Source organism: Stylophora pistillata, chromosome 2 (assembly GCF_964205215.1).
Source record: "Stylophora pistillata chromosome 2, jaStyPist1.2, whole genome shotgun sequence".
NCBI lineage: Eukaryota > Metazoa > Cnidaria > Anthozoa > Scleractinia > Pocilloporidae > Stylophora > Stylophora pistillata.
The window spans coordinates 47,916,820-47,938,949 of NC_142520.1; the positions used below are offsets into that span (position 1 = coordinate 47,916,820).

Genomic DNA, 22,130 nt, shown 5'->3' on the forward strand with positions numbered 1-22,130 from the left:
GTAACTTCACCAAATTTACGCAACTTGCCAATCAAATCTTCCAAATATGGTATCTCCCATAGGACTTTTCGGGCTTGATTCTAAACAAGATGGTGGATTACGGAACAGGAAGCCAGCATTGAAAAATTTTGTTGACATTCTCCAGCGTGATGGCGTTATTACAGGTTTCTTTTTGCCATTTTTGTGTTTCCATAATTACAAACCAAGACTTAAAAATCGAATTTTTTGTCTTGCAGTGGCGCCGATTCAATTTTTTCGACAAGGAGGTTCTGAAAGACCCCGGAACAACTCAGCCATTTACGGGTCTGAAGGTTGGTTCCTACTTGCAAACCAGGACTTAGATTACGTCCGTAAGAGTGTAATTTTATCCACATGAAATTCTGATTCCTTTCTTTGTTCTATAAATTCATAACTTACGTCATGGACAAAAAAACTTCGAAGTGGTTTGCACAGTCACACCTCCCCTCTCCTCCCACGGGTGGTGGTGGGGGGGGGGGGGGTAACTTTGCTCCATCTCAAAAAAAATTTGTATCATTAGTTTTTACTCTATGAATTAATAGCAAATAACCAAGTACCACAAGGAAACTGATTGAGTGATTCCTACAATTTATCAAAAATGCAGAAATAGAAAGTGTCATAGCAAAATTATTTTCTTATTAGGTAGTTATTTTGTCCAAGATGGCGCATAGTTCTAATTATATGTCTGCTTTCACTCTGGAATGAGAAAGTGAAAGCCTCCAACGAAATGACAAGAAACTGCAAAAGGGTGTTTTTATAAAACTTTTGCAATTTGTTAACTGGGATATGTAAATCTTCTAGCCTTGAGTGCATTAATAATAATAATAATCTTTATTGAGGAAACTTCTTCACAAAAAGTGGTTTTTGAAAGAGACCTTGAAGACATGTTTGTGATCTTTGTCATTATGTTTTTTTATAACTTCATTTGGAAGCAGGCCACATGGCTTGTAAATTCTTTTAAATGTATGTCGTAGTTCAATTTTATCCTTTGTTCAAATTTTATTTTCGTTTGTTTCTAACTCATTATCATACATTAACATGACCGAGAACAAAGGAAAATAAAATTTGAACCAAGTATAAAATTAACTACAACATACACATTTAAAAGCTGTTACTTTTTGAGGACAAGTTCAGGGAAGAAGTTTTATTTTTGTCATCAGAACCAAACAAGTTCGACTCTTTCATTCTTGATTTACCCCTGATACTTCTAAGTTAAAACCATGGATCTTGACATCATGAATATATATTAATTTCTGTTGGGGGGCAGCATGTGAGGATGAGGTCATACAGCTTGTGGAGTGAGACAGGGGAGCGGGGTGGGGAAGTGAATGTATGTGACTGTGACTTATGGTGATGCCACATAAATGTCAACATTTAAATATAATTTATGTTTGTGCCCTACAGGACATTAACATCACAGCATGCACAAGTGGAAGAGGCCAGTTGGTTATTGGAGGCAAGTGATCTTTGTTTGACATTGAGCTCAAGTTTTATCATTACATTCTATTTAACAGATGTGAAAAGCATTCAAAAGCATAACTTTCAAACAAAAAGTGGCAGGGCCTGTTAATAAGTTTAAAAGTAGACGACATTTAATAAAAAAGTAGGCAGGTTGGTATCTTGGATGTCGTGTTGTTTCTTTAATCACACTGAAAACTAAGAAATTTAGTATTGAGAAAAATTATTTGTTTTTCCTGTTTGTATAATGTAGAAAATTAAAGTATTTGGATTTTGTCTTTTGGCAGATTCAGCTGGTTTTATTCACTTCCTGGGCCGTGATTTAACTATCACATCTTTCCAGGCTTATGAAATGCGTGTGTCACATTTTTACCAATTGAAACAGCAAAACATTTTATTTACTGTCGGAGTAAGTATTCAGTATTGATCAAAACAAATTAAGTGTCAAATAACTGCCTGTTACTTCTTAGAATGTTCATTGCCAACACCATCGGCAGGACTCAACACAAACGGTAGCCCACAAGCCCGCATAGACTAGTAGAAATTCAGGTTTGGCTGGTGGTTTTTGATCTCCATTAGCCCAGTTTGGCTAGTAAACAAAGTGAAACTGTTGTAACATCTAAGATGTCACTAGCTACTTGGTTAGTAAGTTGAAAAGTTAGTGTCGAACCCTGATCAGTCAACTTATATTTTAATACCAACATGGACTACAGCCCTGCATGTTTAGAAATGCAAGGCAATTGTTTCAAGCTTTTATAGTTTCCAGCCATAATGCATACTCATAAGACAAGCGCTGTGGTGACAACAGTTTTGTAAATCATGTCATGATGTTATTTTAGGAAGTGTCTTTATTAATTTCAATCTTTTACTTCCACAGGAAGATGAAGTGGAAGGAATTGATCCAATTATTAGAGTTTGGAATCTAGACAAGGTTTCTTTTTTCTCATTTTTAAGTTACCTTATGACTTATACTGTAAATAATTACAATACATTCATACATGCTTAGGGTTCTAAGTTTTTTGTGGGCTCTTTTTCAAGGTTGGCATACTCATCTTATTTTAGAACACACTCTTATAGATTGTTGGGGAACTCATCTAAGTTTTGTAGCAAAGATTTCATGCATGTTAATGAAGTTACCCAAGTTCTTGGGGAACTCATGCAGCCAAGTTATTTAAGTGAACTCATCCCAGTTGTTTGCAAGTTTATCTAAGTTGTGACAAAACTCACTTAGATAAGTTGTTGGCAAACCTATCTAAGTAGTTTGGGACTTGTGTTAGTTGTTACAACCTTGCATGTATATATGGTGGGTTGATAGCATGTGTTAATACTCCCTATGATGTTGTGTCTTTTATTAACATCATCAATGATGTGTTCTCCTTTAGATTGACAAGTATGGAAACCCTGTTTGCTGTTGCATGCAGCGGCTTATTCCAGGAAACAAACCAGTCCCGGTACACTTTGTTTATCATTTTCATCATCTATTTTGACAGAGATTTTCATTTTCAATACAAAGTGCTTATAATCATGATAGAAATAGTGGAAATTGGTAAATTTATCCTGGGCAGGACTAGAAATCTAAACATAGACTTGTATATCCAGGTCTGAGTGAAGAATTTTGATCTGATTGGCAGGTGTCTTGTTTGGCACTGATGGAAAACTTGACACAGATGGCTGTAGGATTTGCTGATGGCACTGTTCTTGTGTATAAGGGAGATATTACCAGAGATAGGTGAGAAAGAAAATGTTATTACCTTAAAGGGGAACTGAAGCCTAAAATTGATCTTTTTTTTTGCTTTCATTTCTAGTTAGCTTTAGAGGGATAAGATAAAGCCTTGGTGGTTTAAATTTTCCTTTTTCCCACTCTTGAGGCTGTAAGACAGTAGGCTCAAAATGACCAGCAGCAGTCGAATATGACGTCAGTGATGGGGTCAACTAACTTGAGAAGGCCTCATATCATATTTGAAGACATTCTTGAATTTGATTACCATTACAAGCCATGCAACTTTAATGAGTCTATAACCATACTGAATTTCTGAAGGAAGAGTAGTGGGTTATTATCTTTCTTCCCCAACAGTGACATAATAGCAAGCTAAAATAACTGTTGACATCGCTTTTCTGAGTTGTCCTATTGTAACCAATTTATCGTGGTTTTTATTGTGGTTTCATTCACATAAAGCAAATTTTTCACAACAGTTATTTAAAGCGACTTGAAATTATATCATTGCCTTTCATCATTCTTTACTCTTTGAAGGCACACAAAACAGAGAATTGTTCATCACGACAAGCATCCTGTAACAGGTACAATGGGGACTCAAACATTAAAATTGCCTGAAAAATTAAATGACAAATATATTTTCTCGGATGGATAAATCAGTGAAAGCTATTAATAATAATTTGTTAAAAGAGACATCCTTTTATCAAAAGCTTCATATCACAGTGAAATGAATATCTAATATGATATGATATGATATAATGTTTATTCAAACCTTTTGCAGAGAGCTGAATTACAGGTTTGTTACAATGAGATGTTGTTAAGGTTGTGAACAGATGTCAGCATTTTCTCAGGCACCTCTGGCAGCTGCTTCAGTCCATATCAATCTCACCTTCCCACCCATCCCACCCCATCCCACCCCATCCCACCCCATCCATCCTACGCCATCCTACGCCATCCCACCTCACCCATCCTATGCCATCAATGTTTTGATAATCATTTGGTATCAGAGCCAGAATAGAGTGTAGGTTTTAATTAAGGATGAGATTTCTTGTGTTTGTACACATCTTTGTCCTGGAGGACTGTATGAAGATATTTCGCTTTTTTTTCACCATATATTAGGGCTTGCTTTCAAACAGACAAGTGACAGTGTAATTCTGTTTGTTGTGACAACTGAAACAGTCCTCTCATACAACACCTCAGCTAAAGATCGTAGAGTGAGTATTGGTCTTGGTCAGAAATTTTGCAATTTTGTGACACTGTGTCATCAATCTCTACAAGCTGCCGTGGACTTTCTAACTATGTGATGTGGATTTTTTATGTTTAAACAAAGTAGCGTAACATCTTAATACAGTTCATTGTACTGTTCAAATTGACATCAAATTGAATTTTATCCTGTGGAGTTGAATTTCAGCATCCCTACAGTGATCGTGTGTCCAGTAAAGATTTGCTTTATGTAACAATTATTAAGACTTTGTCAGGCATAGAGGCCTATTAATAGCATGTTTAACCAAGCTTTTGAAAGTCAAGATTAACAACACAAGAAGAATTGTTGTTTGGAAGAAGTATACTTATTTGTAGGGACATTGCATAGTTACGGCTGAGAAACAGGAAATTTGTGGCCAACCTGTCCTTAAAATTATTTTCATATTTGAAAGTATGCCATATTGTTTATAAATATTTTTTATATTTTGATTTGATCATTTAAGAATTAAGTATTTTATTTATGAATCTACCCTTTAGGAAGTACTTGATGCTCATGGCTGTGAGCTCCGTTGCTCTGTAATGAGTGATGCTTCACAAGAAAACCAGTTCATTGTGGCTCGAAAAGAGGTCAGCCTTGTATAATTTTACTCAAATTAATTTAACTCCCCTTTTAGCATTCTCAACATTTATTTTGATGCTTATACTCTTAAAAATTGAGAATTCAATTGACAATGATTTTTTCCCAGGCTCTGTATTTTTATCAAGTTGATGGCAGAGGTCCTTGCTTAGCATTTGAAGGTATTCATGATGTTATTGAGCTAACAAATGTAAATGTACTTTTATGCACTGTTGTGATCAGGTAATTCAATAAAAGCCAGTTGCTGATGATTTGTGGTCTTCTATAAGACCTTTTACTGCCGTCTGTTTGGACTGTGAGCTGGCTCTTGTGTTTGGGTTTTGCCTTATAACCCTTTTTCTCTCCACTTATGTCCAGAAATGCACACAGTAGTGAAAATGGCAGATTTGACGAAATTTTGTCAAATCAAGAGCATGTTCATATGGAAATGACAATTTTGGCAAACTTTAGTTAAACTCGTTATAGCAAAATCAGCTTGATGGAATTGATGATTTTGAAGAATATTATGTCAAATTCGTTAGTGTACCTTAGGAAAAATTTCTTAGCAGAATGGAAATTGCTAAAAGGTTTAAACTCACTAGCAGAGGGAGAATGCACATGCTGTTCGTTTGCCAAGAACCCCTCCTTTATTGCAGCTGACTTGGCTATTTTATAACTAATTTCAAGTAACTTTGGTCTTTCGAAAGACATTATTTTCTAATCAGTAACAAAGATTTGGCTGGAAAAAGAAATCCAAGTGGGCACTTTCAGTGGAAGTGTAGCCTAGAACTTTCATTCTAACTTCGCATGTGGCATAAAAATTTTGGATTATTTTTATTTTTTGTAGTGAAAAATTTTTCTCGCAGGTTACATTGATTTTGAATTAAAACTTTAGACCCTAAAAGTAATGAGCATCTGATTTTCCAAGCAGTATTACCCTTGAACAAACAATAAGGTTGAGAATTGAAAATAAAGGAAATGATCATGAACTTGATAACCTCTTGATTGTTAGACAAATCCTCCCAGTGAGTGCCATAGTATGGAGAACATAGCTGTAAATGATAAACAAGATATTAATAAGATATTATTTAGTTCTTATTAACCGAGCGGGAGGTCTGTAAAGGAGAATCTTGACCAAGGTCGCCAGTACAGACTGAAGGCAGTGAGGTCTGTACCAGCGACCAAGGTCGAGATTCTCCCATACTGACCGACCTAGCCACTCGGTTAATAAGATGTTTATCATATGGCTGTGTCTTATATGCCAATTTTTTATATTCTTTGTACCTTTTTTTTCTAGACCGATCTAGATGCCAGTCTGGATGGGAAAGTCTAGACCGCTTTCAATATTGATTTCAGCCAATCAAATTTGTGAATTCGGTTGTTCCCAGTCCTTGTGAGACACAGCCATATAATAATTAACAATTATTCCATAAGCGTGCATTGGATATGAGATGATAGATAGCCAACGAGGCACGTAGTGCCGAGGTTGCTATAATCATCTCATATCCAACAAGAGCGAGTGGAATAATTGTTTTATTAAAAACATTGAAATAAATTTTTAAATTTTATTAAATTTTATTAAATTTTTAGCTCCCTTTTGATTTTAAGCTGACACGTACGCTTGCCATATTTGTAGATTATGGTATATTGGCTGATATACCATAATGGCTAAGCCAATAAAAAGTCTTGAATTGCATTATCCAATGATCTAGTTTTTAATAATATAAGATATTAATCAGTTTTGTTACTGTGGTAGGTGAGAAACAGATGGTAACATGGTGGCGAGGATATCTTGTAGTGGTCAGTAAGGATAACAAACAGATTCAAAGACCAGCAGTAGGGTAAGATATGAAATTGAGATAAGACTGGTAAATGGTGACTTTGAAAAAGCTTTAGCTGGGAGACTTCCTGGATATATACAAGCCCAGCACTATAGGGACATAACACTATTACAGGGGTTTCATTAATATTTTCTGCAGGAGGGCAACTGGTTTTCACAGGTGGGCAAAACTCTTTGAACTGAACTTCTTTATAAGATAACCTTTCCTCCAGACCGTCAAATCAGGTGGGCAAAACCGTCCTCACAACCGGTCAATTTGCCTGGTGCCTGGCCCTTAATGAAACCCCTGTATTAACATAGATGATATATAATTAAAATAATAATATATTTAATATTAATATATTAATGATATATAATTAAGATATTATATGTTAATTAATTGTTGTTGATATTTCATTTTTATTTTACATAATATTGGCCATACTCTTCCTTTTTGGTTACAGAGGAAGTTCTCAACCAAGGAATGTCAATGTTGTCACTGTCTATGACATTCAAAACAAGTTTATAGGTAAGGAGGTTGTTAAAAGCACACACAACCCACAGTTCCTCTATTCGCTCCATCGACAGGCTAACGCTCGAAACGTCAGCTTTTATAATCGTAACGATGGCCAATTTACCATTTCAACTTTGTTGACATATTCAAATTATTTCGTTACCCCCACCGACGCAGCCCCAAACAGTTTCTTTAGAAACTTAATCAGCCTTTATTTATTTATGGGTAAGGGTTTCATGAATGCTGGGCAGGGTGGAACCTTTTGACTTTAGTTAAGTAGTCAGAACACTGTGTTCATTTTATCACCAACAGTATTCTGTAAAGAAATGTAGGCCAGTCACATTTGTAAAGTTGTTAATTGTTTTTTTGCAGCTTTTACTGGGACATTCCAGGGTGTAATTGATGTAATATGTGAATGGGGCAGCTTGTTTGTGATCACAATGGAAAATAAGGTAAATTCAAGGAATCTTTCTTATTAATAATAAAGTATTGTAATTGTTTGTCTTAATTGTGATATAGTCACTTATGATGTGGATCATGATGTTTCAACTGCATACTGCTAGTCTTCATCAGGCGATAAGGTGGACTGGTGAAGACTATTGCCTGACGAAGATGAGCAATATGCAGTCATAATACTCATGAGACAAATGATAAATATATCTTATTAACCAAGCGCGAGGGCCGTACTGAGAGAATATCGGCCCGAGGTCTTGACAGTACGGACCGAGCGCAGCATTAGGTCCGTTACTATGGTGAATAAGTACAGTCCCGAGCAAGCTTGGTTAATAAGAGATTTATTATACGACTGAAGTTCAAAGGGACACAAGTGCAGTATCATTCGGGACAGTGCCCGGTCCAATACTTAGAGAATATTGGACCGGCAATAGAGCATTTTGATTGGTTGATTTTAGTTATTGGCCCTTTGTCTGCCCGAGTCGTGTAATAGTACTTTATTATTACTCTACTTTACTATGGTGAATAAGCACCTTTTTTTATTTGGAAATAAATCTTCTTTTTCTTGTACCATGTTTGTAATTATTTGTGGTGAATTGCTATGATTTATTTTCATTTCTGCCGTCAGTGATAAAAATCTGCTCTATGCAACACAAATATTGCATCCTGCAAACACATAATTTAAATTTAAACATCTATTGCAGGAAAATTTGAATTTACTAGCTGTTATAATCAATAGGTACACATGTGTAGTACGTCTGTAATTTCTTTTATTTTACTGTTTGCAGATTTTTCAGTTAGAGGAGAAGGATACACAAACAAAGCTTGAAATTCTTTTTAAGAAAAATCTTTATGCAATGGCAATCAGGTATTGTATGCTTGAAAAATTAACATTGATTTTTTTTTTAAAGTAAACACATTTTGATGTAATGTTTTAAAGATGACTTATTTTGTTTTTTCTTTCATTCATTTGTCTTATGTTTGTTTCTTTGAAGTTTGGCAAAAAGTCAGCATTATTCTGATGGACTGATTGACATCTTTACACAATATGGAGATCACTTGTACAGGTGATGACTGCAATAGAAAATAAACCATACATGTTTTTTTTTCTCTCTCAATTGTTCGAAGATGCATGCTCTGAGAATGTTGATACTGTTTTAGCCAATTGAACACTGAACTTGGCGTATGGCCTATTTCCCAGGATTTCCTAGTAAGTCTATGGAAAGTGGAAAGACCTCTAGTTCATTCTTTTCAGGGATTTATAGTCTTATCCCATGATGAGAACTTAGAAATTCAGCTTTAAGTTTCTTCTCATAATATTAACTCAGAGTAAAGACGATGCCAGAAGACAACCCAAAAAAACACGCCAAATTGTTGTTTCAGTGCGTGCGAATTTCGCGGATATTTCTGGAGTACAAATATCGCGTGATATTTGTACTCGTCTCGAGCGTTATTTGTACTCTACGAAGCACAGTTGGACAGTAAGGCTGATTACATCACAAGCAAAATAAGTAAATACTGAAATAATAATCTTACTGATTAACAGTCTGCTTATCTCTCTGAATCATTGTCACTCTGTTTCTTCCCTCTCTATCAGCAAAGGGGATCATGACGGAGCAATAAAACAATACATTAAAACCATTGGTCATCTGGAGCCTTCTTATGTCATCCGTAAGGTACTGAACAGTTAACGTTGTGTAAAATTTTATTTTGTCAAATTGTAATTCCACTCTAGATTAATTTTATGTGCATTCCTTTTTGGCCGCTATGTTCTTCGATGCACGGGGAATCTCTAAAAGTTAAAATTGTCTTATGCAGGTTTTCCAAGAGTTACTGTCAATATTAAGAGCAAAATTAATTTGCATTGTGACGTTAAGCTTGATATTGAATTGCAAGTTTTTCATTTTTAGTTCTTGGACGCTCAGAGAATTCATAACCTTACAGCGTATCTTCAGGTCTGTGGAAGAGTCAGTTGTATTCTAGTGTTATTGTTGGAGACTGGGCCCGTGAGTGCAGTGATGCATGTCACTTTGAGTGTGTTTGTTTTTCATAGAGAAGATATGAGGGAATAAAACGAAACGGTTGTGTTTATCGAAAGAAAACCTAAGATTTTGACTGCGGGATACTTAACTGCTACTGCTACAGAGGCATTCCCGAAATTATGATCGTTGTCGCTTTCAAATCGGTTCAACTATCCAGAATCGCAATGGCGAGCAGGTGGTCACAATGTTGGACGTTGAATTATTGTGACTGAAAAAAGTAATTAATAGCGAATCTTTATTTGTTCGTCATCTCTTTTCAGGCTCTGCACAAACAGGGACTGGCAAACACAGATCATACTACTCTACTCCTGAACTGTTACACTAAACTAAAGGATGTCTCTATGCTGGATGAGTTTATCATGGTAAACGATAAGATCAATGAATGAATTCTCCCAGTTGTTCTCATACGATTCTTATAATTATTCTTGTGAGAAAATCTTGTCTTATCTTAACAACTTTGTATTTCCATCACAGACTTGAACCTATAGCGTAAAAATGCATATGCAGAATTTATTTTACACGGATCAACTTTCTCTCATTTTTTTTTTCCCTACAGACTGACAGGGAGTTGAACTTTGATGTTGAAACTGCCATCAAGGTAATTCTTGCACTTCTGAGTTCGGACAATTGTGCAAGAATAGCACATTTGAAATTTTACCAAGATCTTCAGTTGTTCCTTCACTATCTGTTTTCCAATTTAGGTTTGTCGCCAGGCGGGATATTTCAAGCATGCGGTGTATTTAGCGGAGAAATACGAACAACACGACTTGTAAGTCCAAGAAAGAAGGATCAAATAAGATTTTTGTAATATCAGTAAATGCATTTTCTCCCTACTGCTCTCTAAACATTTCCAACGGTACTGGCAAGGGGAATTTGCCTGAAAATCGAGAGCTTCTTAAGTTATTCATCATATCCTATATTCTACCCCCCCCCCCCCCCCGAGGCGACTGAGTATGACCTATCCATTGTAAAATCTGGTATCCGGTAAGGAAGAGAAACACTACGCACCGTGGATTTATGCCAAGGAAATTGACATAATCTGTTGCATTATTTTTAACTTGAATTTCCCTTAAAATAGATATTTAAAGATTCAACTGGAAGACTTGAAGGATTACCAGAGGGCTCTGTCCTACATTGGAAAACTGGAATTTTATGAGGTACAGTAAATTTGTTTTTCAACTGTTAATTTATCAATAAAGAAATAAGACTAAAGCTTTTCTGTACTTCGATTTAAGGCCGAAGGAAACATGAAAAAATACGGCAAGAGTTTGGTGAATGCTGTCCCTGATGAAGCAACAAAGCTACTGAAAGTGTTATGTACGGATTACAGGCCGCAGCGATCTCAAGAACGTGAGTTTGTTTGAAGATTTTGATTTGTTATTGTTAAAACAGGATTAAGTTATCGCATCGGTTTATAATTAGAAAGTTAACGTCTGTACAGGCAAACTTATTAAAGCGCGGGAAAACGTAAGTGACTGCGTCGCGGTTGCATGGTCGTAGTTTGCATCTGATTGGCTGAGAAGGTGGCGTGAGTTTTTAGACCAATCATATAGCGATGTAAAGCAAAACCAAATATCCCGGATAACTACGAACGCAAACTATTATACAACAAACTGACGAATTGACTTTTGCAAGTCGAATGATTAAAGCTAAGAATGCTGCGCTTCACTTATCTTTGCAATCTGGTGATGTTGTTAATGGAGTTGATTGAAAACATTGTTCTCCCAAGACGACTTGAAGAATTTTCTTGTCAGTAAGGGGAGTATTACTACTGTTGTAGGCACAGTTTCTGGTTCTGTCACGCCTGTTATTGCTGGGGTTTATCCGTCCTTCACAACTGCTCTGGGTAAGCTGCTGTTGCTATCCAGTCACCATCCATGTCTGGTCACAAACACGTCATACTCACATCAAAGTAACAGTCCCCATCACATTGCTCGTATTGTTACGTCAAATGTCATCTCACTGTTTACTTTCACATCACAAATACGTCATACACACGTCATGGTCACAGTCTGCGTCAGTAAGCTGTTGTTGCTATCCAGTCACCATCCATGTCCCGTTACACGTCACAAACACGTCATACTCACATCAAAGTAACAGTGTACGTCACATTTCTTGCATTGTTACGTCAAATTTTTACCTCACTGATACTTTAGACAGATGTTTTGCCGAGGTACATGTCATGGTTTTTTTTTTTTTGCGTCACTACATCACCACAATCTCCCTCATTGACCACAGCATTGCTTCGTTAAAGCCTCACTCGCCTTGAAGGACTGTTAGCCATGAAAGTTTTCCCTCTTTGTGGACTAAACAAATCGACAATGGTTTAGCGTGGTCTGTTGCGGACTGCGCCTCGTGAGTCTACAACATTTTGACCACTGTGATGACAAATATCGTGGTCGATAAGAGTACAGAAAACGCTAAACCACTGTCGATTTGTTTTTTTTGTTTTTTTTTTACCACAATATCGACGTCAAATTAAACGATTCTTTCCGTGCGTGACACGTTCCGTGACACATTGCATGATACATTGACACGAGCAGCATTCTCTGTACTCTTATCGACAACGGCAAATTAGCCAATCAGATTTCGACAATTGTACCAATTGTGGTAAAATTTCAAATAGTTTTAAGTTATATCTTAGTCGTCACTTTTAATGTCCAATCAAGTGCTGGCATAGGTTTTTTTTAGCGACCGCCAGGTAGGTGACGATTTGTGTCTCAAGAAAAATTGTAAAATTCTTCAATTTAACCGTATTCACTCGGTTGCTGCCTTCTCCCCTTTTTGAGTACATTTTCGCCATTCTGGTGCTTCTTTGTCTTACCAAACTGATACTTTATATTAATTGTTAGTTGATATATTTCTTGACTGAGTTTATCCGCCACGTAGGAATATTGCTGGGACACTTAGAAACTATGAACAGGAGAAGTATTGATACTGAATTTGCGTGCTAATGTTAGAATGTAAAGGGTTCACTTTATTTGAAGGTTCCCCGAATCTGACTACAAACAACCTTCATTTGTTATGGTTTGATTATGCTGCTGTCATACGTGTCATTTTTAGATCCTGCGTTGGATATGGGGAGGAAGATTTACAAGGCTCGCGCTGAAGAGTTCATTCACATCTTTGTTCATCAAAAAGCCAAACTGATCGAGTTCCTGGAGCACATGGTACAGGTAAGAGGAGACTTTCATATCGTATCTGAGTTTGTCGACAGAGCTAGATAACGTATACGCATGCGCTAGATTTTGACAAACTTGGCGAATTTCGCTAAATTTTAAACCTTGCACGCTGCAGCCCGCGTTGTTGACCGCATACCTTTGACGTAGCATTTCGTTATTCAGCTCTGACGAGGTTTGTCTGCTTTCAAAATTTGTGTAGGAAATGCGAAATTCTGGTCAGCGGTGAGGTTATGTAAGAGGCTTTAGTTCGAATCCGGACTACGTCATTGTGTTGCATTTTTGAGCGAGACGCTTCTCTCCCTCTCTCTCTTAGTTCCTGTCTCCGTACTAAGTAAAGCCTACTTGGTCAGGGTATTTTGGCTGGCTCTCAGGGAATCATAGTGAATCCTTCACATTTTCGTCCGGATCGATATCATGTTCGTCAAAATACTTACAATCATGAACGAAAATTGTCGAGGGTTGTCAAGCACAGCTGTTCGGGAACGCACCAACCCTTTTCGTTCCTGAGGTTTTTATTTTGGTGGAAGAGTCTTACACAGGAAGTTGGAGGTTTTTGTGTTAGATCAGATCTTCAACTTCATGGGAAATAATTACATCCTTTACAAAGTTTTTATTAAATTTTGTTTGTTTTTTTACTTGTTTGTTCATTTGTCTGTGTGGTTCTTTTTTTTTTTTTTTATTGTAAGGTTCAGCCTAATTCATCCAACTTGGTTTACAACACCCTCCTTGAGCTGTATCTGAACGATGCTGCTCGTCAAAAGAATGTTGAAGCGCAAGTCGAACATGAACGTAAAGCTCTTGATCTGCTGAAAAATGTGGAGGTATGATCATCATGAATAACCGAATGCTTATTCAAAGACAAGTCAACCGTTCAACTCAATGTATATATATATATATATATATATATATATCTTACCTCTCCTTTCAAACTGCCGTACATTTACAGTAAGTGGTTTGAACCCCGAGGATAACATGTGATAGTGTAGTCTGATCGTTCGAGTGAGTGTAGTTCAGAGAAGGACTGTTGTTGGTGGTGGCGACTGCAGGACGTTTCGACAACCTGAGCTGAAGTCATCATCAGAGTCAAGTGACAGCCAACATTCTGTTTGACTCTGGTGAGAACTTCTGCTCAGGTTGTCGAAACTTCAGTCACCATTACCGACAACAGTCCTTCTCAGGACTACACTCACCCGGACGATCACACTATACTATCACATGCCGTACATTTCCTTGTAATTTCGTGAGGGACATAGACCGCTTTCATAAATGGCTGCTGGGACTCAGATTTCTCTATTACATTAAAATTGTTTCATCTTCACATGCTCACTTTGGAGGTTGGTTGGCCGCATCTTGAGATGCTTTAATGTGACAGCGTGATGCAGTTCCAGTCGAGCCCCACAAAGTGACCCCTACTCACCCATAGAGTCTCCATTAGCTCAGTGGTTAGAGCATCCGACTAGATCACGGAGGGTCGTGAGTTCAACTCCCATCTGGGACTCAGATTTCTCTATTACATTAAAATTGTTTCATCTTCACATGTGGATTAATATTCTTTTGTTTAAATTTAAATTAGCCCTTCTGGCCTCGCTTGAGAAAATGTATTCTTTTGAATTTTTTGTACTGGAGAACAAGGCTAGAAGGGCTAATTTAAATTTAAACAAAAGAATATTAATCCGGCAGCCATTTATGAAAGTGGTCTATATAGTTTCCGATTCCTTAAATACTCCATAGCCGTTAAGTTCGTCTGTCCTGTTATATTCCTGCCCACCAAATGATATATACCATATTTTATAGGGACGTTTTAAGAGAGAATGACCGATCTTTTTTTTGTCTCTTTCCTGTAATTTGAATGAGCATCCTGTCCTCGTAAGTTTTCTTCCAGCGCTCTTCGATGGTCAGGCATCGATTTATGAGGGATTTGGGTTAATTTCGGTATCTGAGCAACTGCGCACCCACCCCTCCCCCCAACCAAACAACAATTGGTTTAAGGAGGGGTAGGTGCACAATTTCTCTGAAACTTACTTTGACCCAGGCTTCCTCTGAGTTGTAGCCATCGACAGATGCTGATATGCACACATTGTAGCATTAATGCTTTACAAATGTTCTTAGATATATCTTTTTTTTTGCGTTGATTTAGGCGCGTTATGACATTGACCACGCCCTGGTGCTGGCACAGATGCACCATTTCAAGGCTGGTATCCTGTATCTGTATGAAAAGGCCAAACTGTGAGTTCGGATCAAGCAAATCTTTAACCTCAAACCTCGTCAATTTTTTTTATTTGTGACTGGCATTACGCTTAATGCAATATTTTTCGCTAGCAGTTCAGTTTTCTCAACTAGCTTTTCCTTAAACATTTATATAGAAGCGGCATAGAAGTACATCCTGTCAGTTTTTATAGCTCTTATTTTGATTTGGGTAGATACCAACAGATTCTTCATTACCACATGGAGCAGAACGAGTACAGTCACGTGATAGACACATGCAAGAAGTATGGGTGAGTCTCGAGCACTGTCGAAAACTTTTGAGAATTTTCCTTGATAGGTGCTTTGTCAGTGGAAACAATACAAAAAGCGGTGAGGTTCAGTCATTCGCTGGACAAGGGCGGGGAAACGTGTATGCACATGGGCGTAAAAACTTGTCACCGATGCTAAGAGCGGGAAAAACTTGTCACCAGCGTTAAAGGTCAAGAGAATTTAGGTCTGGCGCCAAAAGCGCGAAAACACGCTTACACCAAGGGCGAGAAGAGATTCATGTACCAGGAACGGGCACATAAACTTAAATATCTGGCGCGAAAAGCGTTGTAACGCGCCTAGTCATCAGATAATTTTGTGCCTTGTCTGCGATCTGCTGAGTTGGTGTCCCAGCCAAAAGCAAGGTAACCCAATACTTATTTTTTCTTTTATTTTGTCACTAGGACGTCAGATCCAAGTTTGTGGGTGCAAGCGCTCTCGTACTTCGCCCGACGTGAAACAGACTGTAAGTCCCAAATTATGGAGGTGCTGTCCTATATCCTTTTATAATTTTCCCCGGGTTCCATGTATTGCCTTTATTCTTTTGCGCTTCATCTTGCATGATACTGAGCTCGTGCTGTGAAAGCGTTTTTCTCATCATGATTTATTTGCGAATATCATTTTCCGTTTTGGTGTTGTCAGTTGTAGATTGTGTAGATTGCAGTTCTTGTATGCGCGTTGGCATGCGAATACCTCATAACTAGGTGTGTCACTGTTAGATAAGATTGATATTTCCTTGACAGTGAATCAAATATCGACCGTGGAAACCTCATGTCTCCTTTACTCGTCTTGCAAAACTTGGCGTACAATTCAACAGCCACCTTGGCAGTGGTGAAGGTAAGAAATAGCTATCACTATGAGGGAAGCAAGATTTTTTGTCTTCATGAATTAGCGCCGCTTTCTTTCCTGTCACGTTATTCGATCTCAGACAAGGGAAAGGAGCAGAGACTTTGTCTTCCCTTCACTTAGCCTTCTTCTTTTTTCCCCAAGTGTTCCCTCCCCTTTCAAATGAAATCTATTTTTCTCAGAAACCTTCCTCCAACTACAAGTATCCACTTCTCTTTTACAGGACTACATCATCCATCGCTTGCAAATGGAAGACGAACTTATCGCAAATGTAAGTTGAAGGATTCACTCTGCTACCTCAATCCTCTCTTGATTTTAACCGAAACTATTATTTTCTCTTTAAGAAGGGTTTTGATAATGTATTTCGCGTTGTATAAATCTTTTTATATGCTTTTTCTCTAGGATGAGCGTTATATTCGGCAATATCGTGAGGAAACTGAAAAAATGAGGAATCAGATCAAAGAACTGAAGACAAGGTAGGGATAGACTCTTTGTTTACCTAACACTTTTATTTTATACTAATGTTAGGATGTAAAAGTTTAAAGCAGACTTTATTTGACGTCTCTTAGTCATGCAATATCTTTCACTAGTGCAAAGATATTCCAAGGTGCAAAATGCAGCGTCTGTTCCCGACCTTTGGATTTGCCCGCGGTGCATTTCTTATGTCAGCACTCATTCCACCAGATGTAAGTACAGCATTTGTGGTGCATGCGTTTTTCGCTTGAGTTTGCGTCGCTCAAAGTCATGACCGATATTTCATTGTCTTTATTTTTGTAGCTGTTTTGAAGGATACGCTGAATCAGACAACGAATGCCCGATATGTGCTCCGGAAAACAGGTGAGAACGAATTTCAGTTGCAGCGTTAAAAGTGTCTTAAAAGCATTTTGGTTTATAGTTGTTTCTGTAGGAGAATCTCGGAGCTTCCTGAGCCGCTGAGACTTTTATGAAAATTTGCCCTCTGGTTGTTTACCTTGCGCTAAAATCTTCAAGTAGATTTAAATTTTAAAGTAAAAGTAGTGTCCGTTTTCTCGTTTGGGATATCTTCAACCAGAGGTTGCCATCTTGGAATAAATAATCCAAATTTTAAATAATTTATCAGAAGATGTAAAGCGGATGTAGAGGGATGGAAGATAGAAAGATGAATAGCAAATCAGATCTTCGAAGTTGAACGGTTAAATCTGAACTTTCGTTCCGTTTTAGAAAAGTTCTTGACATCATAAGACAACAGGAGCAGGCGAAAGATCTTCATGAACAATTTCATCACCAGGTGAGGACAAAATCTCCCGAATATTTATGACAATCCGAAGATAGATCGTCCATCTTAAAAGCGTTATACTAAGGCATAGTTTTTGTTCATTGCAGCTGGAGAGAGCGGCAGATGGGTTTTCTGTTGTGGCCGAGTATTACGGACGCGGTGTTTTCAATAAGGTTTGTTTTCTGTCTGATTAGACGCATTGCCGATAAGAAAAGAAAAAATAAAAACATTCTCTCCATAATTTCCTATTACAGCTTCCATCTTTGTACTTTACATTTTCAGCCATTTGTTTCATTAACTTCATAAAGATTAATGACGAAAAAAATTGTGAGACAGATCTCTTATTCTTTATCATGGTTATCGTCAAAGGCCGTTGCTTAGTAGCACTCCCTTTCATCAGCCATCCGTGTGTGACATTTGAAGTGAGTCTTACACGAAGATAAACCCTTTGATCCCTAGGAATGACTAGCGTCCAGTTTCTGCTAACAATATCCCCACCCCCCCCCCCCCTTACACCTCACAAATTAAGGCCGCGAGAATAAAGGAAGTGATCTCCAACTGAAGTAGCTCTGGATTGTTAAACAAATTCTCCTTCTCAGCACCTTAGGAAATGTATAGAGAACAGTATGGAGAAAGTGCATACTGATGTTTGGGTGTGAAGGGCTAACGCCTACTGACATGGAAGTTGAACGCGTAATCCACTTATCAACAAAAACTCCGGTGATAAGCGCGGCCATCCAAACTTTCAAGGCACTTGAACGCGTAATGCTCTATTGATTAGCTCGGCCATACTTTACCCACGCTCACGATACTCATTTTTTAACATCGGTAATCAAAATGTGCCATCTGTCTCAAATGCACAATATGTTTTGATTCATTTTTGTTTTTCAAATTAGTATTTCAAATATCAGCCACTGAGCTTTGTCTCACCTCGTGTAATTTGAAAAGTTAAGCCTAATTTTTTAAAGCTATCATTTCCTTTAAAAAAAAAAAAAAAAAAAAAAAAAAAACAAAACAAAACAAAACAAAAGAACTGTTTTGCCATCTGCGGAGGAGTGAACACTCAGATTATGAGGTGGTAGTTTTTAGGATTAGACGAACCTTTGTGTTGAATATAGACAAGATAATGTTTCTTCACGAGCGTTACCGCTTCATCATTAGCAATCCATCTTAATCTTTACCGAAATAATATTTTTTGGTTTCCACCACGGAAAGGTAATTTTACATTGTTAATTATAGAACAACACAAATGAGCTGCAGATGGCTTCGAATGGGATTGCCCACAAATGAGATTTAACCAAAAGCCAGACATGCCAAGCAGGAAATCTTTGTAAAATCCTCAGAGAGATAGCATATCATAGTATTTCTTGCAACAGATAAAAGTTGCATCTTAGCTACCCCAAAAAAAAATCAATACCGGCGTCAAATGGTCGAGAAGTTTTTTGAAACTCCAATAATAACTAAAAGAGGAAAAACAAAAGTAAAGCTCCTCAAAGAAATTTAGGCCTTTTTCCTATCAATGTTCTTTTCAGTAAGAATTGAATACAAGGGGAAAGAGTTTCTAAAGAAGCTGTCCTGCTGCGTCGGTTGGGGGTTGAATGAGTTGATAATTAACAATTGGTTCATGCGTCAGCGTGCGTTCATCGAGAATTGAAGCACGCAGGAAGTTTAGAGAGCACGAATGATGCGCGAGAGTTGCTCGAGGCGCAGCCATTTGTTTGCTTACGTTATCAGCGTGCACAGTGGGAAATTGAAGCACGCTCACGCAATTGAATTTGATTGCACGAACTCACAAGCTGTGTTATAATGTAAACTGGCTAGTTAACCCTTCGTCAGAGTGAAAGAAACTAACGCTCACGCTCGAAACATCAGCTGCAAAAACTCTACGATGGCCAATTAACATCAATACTGTTGGTAAAAACAAGTCATTCTTTGATCAAAGTCAAAGCAAGTGTTTGTAAGTTCCTGCCAACCATTTTAAAGCGAATGAAGACGTTGCTAGGGCCGGCTAGGATAGATGCGCGGAATCCCAAACATCACTGACGATTTTAAACTGGCCCCAAAAAGTCATACAAGTTGATTTTCAGGTCTTCATTGTGTACAGACGACACAGTTGCCATGGACAACTCGGCTTTTGAAGCCAGCCTCCAAGTTGAAACCTCACAACAAACATGGAAGAATTACAGTCTATTATATCTCTAAATGCAAATGTTCCGTTCGGTGCACAGAAACCAATTGGAACTCGACTTCTGGAACTAGCCTTCGCGAGAAATCTTCCATAGGATAACCAAGGGCAAAACAGGCTACTCGCCCTATCTATAGAAATCATAGAAACATCGATCCGCATTAGTGTCTATGCCGGTTGTTGAAGTTGCCTTCCAATGATTGAAGACGCTGATATTCTTTGCGAAAATTTTTTTGTAGATGATCGTTTTGTCGAGAGAAAAGTGTTGAGTTTTTGAAACTTTAAACATTGAAATAGGTTTCAACTGAGTATCGAAAGTAATCCTGGAGTGCTTCGGTTTTGCTTTACTTCGTTCTGTGATCGGTCGAGAAAATTCGCGTCACCCTTTCAACCAATCAGACGCCAAACGAAAACCAATCGTGTCTCAGTCTTCTGCGTTTTCCCGCGCTTTTGGCATTTTTGCGTTTTGCCGCGCTTTTGGTATTTTGCCTGTTTCTACTTTGAGTCCTCATTTGCTAGTGATGACGCAAACCTTTGTTATATATGGCTGTTGGGATAAGTTTATTCTTTGGTTTTACGACTTTCTATTGAAAACTGCTCGATTATCACCTTCACTTACTACAAGGGTTGCTATCATGAATCATAAGCATGAAGGTGGAAGTAGATGATTTCATTTTTATCACTTTTTATCATGGACGTTTCGAGTCGCTCTGGCTATGAATTTAAGGCAGTCTTGAATTTTTTGAGAAGCATGAAAATTTCATTGGGAAATTAATTAACCAGAACTGGAAGAATGTCTTTCAAATAAAGATATTGACTTTAGAAAAGTTTTGGAGATTTGATTTTCGTCAGCACCAACTTCCTGATAAGATCATTGAAAACAATTTACCCAAAATTACGTTAGCAAAAAAGTGTTGATTTGTGTGATCGGGACTGAGTTTCGATTTTGTACCTCACCCTTGAAAGTTACAATTCTGCACAGGCCATTTTATTCACAGCCTTCTTTCACTCGGGAAAATGGATACTATAATTTGGTGAAAGTCTCGTCAAGTCTTGAAGTTGAAATTGTACTCAAAAATGTGCAAGAACCCCTCAACCCGAAAATGATCAGCAGCAAATTTCTCCTTACATTATCACTGCTGAATCAAATATTGAGGTCATGAGAATTGAAGAAATGATCACCTAGTAAAAGAGCCCTGGACTGTTAAACAAATTCTCCTTGTCATAACAGTAGGAAATGTATGTAGAAAAGTATGGAGAATATGCGCACTGATACTGATTAGGATGTGAAGGATTAACTGCGTGCAAGCACACAAAAAGGGTGTTCAGTGCGCATGCGTTCAACGGAAACAAAAAACGAAACGAAAAACGAGTCGCCCTACAGTTGCTTTGAAATTGAAAACCCAACCCGAGCACTTCCCACAATCCTACTCTCTCTTTTGTGTTTTCTGTGCTTCGAGGCGCGATATGGCTCGTGCACGACTTCGAATAGCTTTACCTGCGGAAAACTCAATATCCTTCTTTTGAATCGGAATAATACTCCACCGAAAACAAAGCTGTTTGTAAACGCCTTTCAAGGTGGATGGTTTCGGAACTGTCCGTCAGCTCTGACGTCACCACTCTTTCCTTTTTCTTTTCTTCTTTTTTTTTGGGGGGGGGAGGAGAGAGGGGGGCAGTGTGGCGGGGTTTGGGATAATTAGACTCTCATTGTGCACTTGCTTAAGGCAAGCGTTTCTGCTAAGTTATTTAAGTTGACTCTGCAATTTTCGTTGTCAATCCACAGGTTACCGTGGTTACTGACCCTACCTCCTCACGAGGAAAGTCAACTCGCGAGGCTGCTTCAGATCAGCGCGAGAGACTTTTGGAAACCCCTCACAGCTAGCTGAAAGGCAGTGTGAGCCTTCGTTGCTCGTGGTGTGCGGTGGTATCACTGGAGAAATGCAGAGAGATGTGTACTCCTTACTAAAGAAAATAAGTCTTTTGCGAAGAAAAGAAAATAATTTGATAGCAAAATAATTATAACTAGATTTTAAAAATGTTTTAGAGTCCGGTTGATAGCGAAGTTGCAATTCTTGTTGGTTTAATCGCTATTTTTGTCGCGCTCAGAAGAAACCTCACTATGTAGTGACTATTTTAAGATCATGATGTCGTGAGCGTATTAAATCGCCATCTATATCAGAGGCCTGTTCTTTTGATTGGTTGTTGAATGCCTTGTTGTCAGTTATGGACCAAACAAAATTAAGGCTCGTGGAGAGAGTTAAGTTATCAGGGTAAATTATCTTGGGAAGTAAAAAAGCGCCAGGGATTAGCTAAA

At 37.9% G+C, this 22,130-nt stretch overlaps 1 protein-coding gene across 2 annotated transcripts; it reads left to right on the plus strand.

The window, feature by feature from the left end:
* Nucleotides 1-25: 25 nt before the first annotated feature.
* On the plus strand, nucleotides 26-22,011 carry LOC111343891 (vacuolar protein sorting-associated protein 11 homolog). 2 transcript variants are annotated; one of them, XM_088747974.1, is made up of 37 exons: nucleotides 26-164; nucleotides 237-311; nucleotides 1,423-1,474; nucleotides 1,764-1,885; nucleotides 2,354-2,407; nucleotides 2,859-2,927; nucleotides 3,108-3,205; nucleotides 3,728-3,774; nucleotides 4,310-4,404; nucleotides 4,931-5,020; nucleotides 5,140-5,191; nucleotides 6,766-6,850; nucleotides 7,293-7,357; nucleotides 7,715-7,794; nucleotides 8,584-8,663; nucleotides 8,791-8,862; nucleotides 9,393-9,471; nucleotides 9,706-9,750; nucleotides 10,098-10,199; nucleotides 10,394-10,435; nucleotides 10,539-10,606; nucleotides 10,916-10,994; nucleotides 11,073-11,187; nucleotides 11,618-11,683; nucleotides 12,901-13,013; nucleotides 13,706-13,840; nucleotides 15,157-15,245; nucleotides 15,440-15,514; nucleotides 15,935-16,026; nucleotides 16,282-16,367; nucleotides 16,600-16,647; nucleotides 16,779-16,852; nucleotides 16,967-17,062; nucleotides 17,154-17,213; nucleotides 17,577-17,643; nucleotides 17,739-17,804; nucleotides 21,600-22,011. In XM_088747974.1, exons 1-37 carry the CDS (start codon nucleotides 150-152, stop codon nucleotides 21,696-21,698), a joined length of 2,847 nt encoding a protein of 948 aa, XP_088604100.1. In that variant the 5' UTR covers nucleotides 26-149; the 3' UTR covers nucleotides 21,699-22,011. The 2 variants fall into 2 exon arrangements, with proteins under 2 accessions (XP_088604100.1, XP_088604101.1); XM_088747975.1 differs by lacking the exon at nucleotides 11,618-11,683.
* Nucleotides 22,012-22,130: the final 119 nt, after the last annotated feature.